Here is a 1487-nt window from a genome sequence, read left to right as displayed (position 1 = left end):
ACCTGTATATATATATATATATATATATATATATATTCTTAATTTAATTATCAACCAAATAAAAAAGAATCAGATCTGGTTGAAGCTAGAGCTTTGATACTTGTGATAATATTTATACGTAAATTTTAAATACATTTTCCAGTTATTTAACTGTGTCCTAATTATTGTTAGACTTAATTAATAGGCAAACATAAACTAAAGTTGAAATAATATCACACAATTAAATTGATTCTCAATTTAATAATATCCAATGCTGATAAGCATCTTAGAATATTGCGAAAAACTTATTGTGAAAAATATTAATTATCAACTCTATCTCAATATGATTATTGAAGGTTTTATGTTAAAGCTATTAAATTAAGACGACATGAAGAAATAATTTGATGAAAAATTAAACTGTTCTAAACACAAGTTTCACATACCAGAATCAATGTCAATATATACTTTGTTTTCCATCAAATATTTATATTATACATTCTTTTATGAAAATAAAATATTCTATATATAAATTTTCCAATTATATGAAAACCACAATGTACATTCTACTACTGTAGGAGACAAATTCCGACAATAATTTATTGGCAATCCCAGATTTAACTAATATAACATAGATATTCAAGATGCATATCCTAGGGTGTGTCCATTTCGTGCATGACTCGTATAATGTATCGTTATATCCTTCTTTAATATTCGTAACAACAAGGATAAAATGATGATGCGCATCATGCGTGAAATAAGGCGATACCTTATTCCAACCGTCAAGATTATCCTGATTCCTGGGAAAGCCGTCGATGAGAAATCGGTGATGCGGATTCTCGGATGTCTGCATGGCGCGATCGATAAGGCTACAGGTGATCTCCACCGGGACAATCGTACCGTTTTTGATATGCGTTTCGATGAGCTCACCATACTCCGAGCAAGGTTTGGCGCGTTCCTCGCGCAGCAGATCACCAGCCGATAGATGAACATAACCGTAATGCTCGACAATGTAGCGGCAGAGCGTGCCCTTGCCGGCACCCGGGCCGCCTAGGATGAACACCACCTCCGGCTTTTGCATCGTGACAGCGGACATCGTGCGGATACAACGTCGCGCACCGGCCACGAGAGTCCGTAACATGTACAGAAAATTGCTATATATGTATATACCAACGCACACCCGATCAATCCACTAGTATATACACGCAATACACGCAATACACGCGACGCCGGCGATTATACTGGCGCCATTTTTAAAAGGCGCCAAGAATGTAGAAACCCATGGTACAGTCACCGACGAGATATTATTAAAGACCGACATCCTTATGGAAGTTCGCGTCCTTGTTAATATTGAAGTGATTAAGAGTAAAAAAACTGATAATATTGTACTAATTTTATGATTTATTAGTTTAGTAGACGTGTTTATCGGTGTACGTGCATTTAAAACTCAATAATACTCGATTTTTCTTTAAAATTGTGATTTCAGTGTTATCGTCAAAGTTCGATTATCA

At 35.2% G+C, this 1487-nt stretch overlaps 1 protein-coding gene across 2 annotated transcripts in view; it reads right to left on the bottom strand.

Moving 5' to 3' along the window:
* Window positions 1-1198, bottom strand: part of Dak1 (cytidine/uridine monophosphate kinase Dak1) — a 4276-nt gene extending 3078 nt beyond the window's left edge. For both annotated transcript variants that reach the window (XM_018459789.1, XM_018459790.1), the window contains exon 1: window positions 746-1198. In XM_018459789.1, the coding sequence (XP_018315291.1) occupies window positions 746-1117 (372 nt within the window). In that variant the 5' untranslated portion in view covers window positions 1118-1198. The remainder of the gene's footprint in view (window positions 1-745) is intronic.
* Window positions 1199-1487: the final 289 nt, after the last annotated feature.

The sequence above is a fragment of the Mycetomoellerius zeteki genome, unplaced genomic scaffold, assembly GCF_001594055.1.
Source record: "Mycetomoellerius zeteki isolate Tzet28-1 unplaced genomic scaffold, Tzet1.0 scaffold865, whole genome shotgun sequence".
In the NCBI taxonomy this organism is placed as follows: domain Eukaryota; kingdom Metazoa; phylum Arthropoda; class Insecta; order Hymenoptera; family Formicidae; genus Mycetomoellerius; species Mycetomoellerius zeteki.
This window is presented reverse-complemented; position numbering and strand designations above follow the sequence as displayed.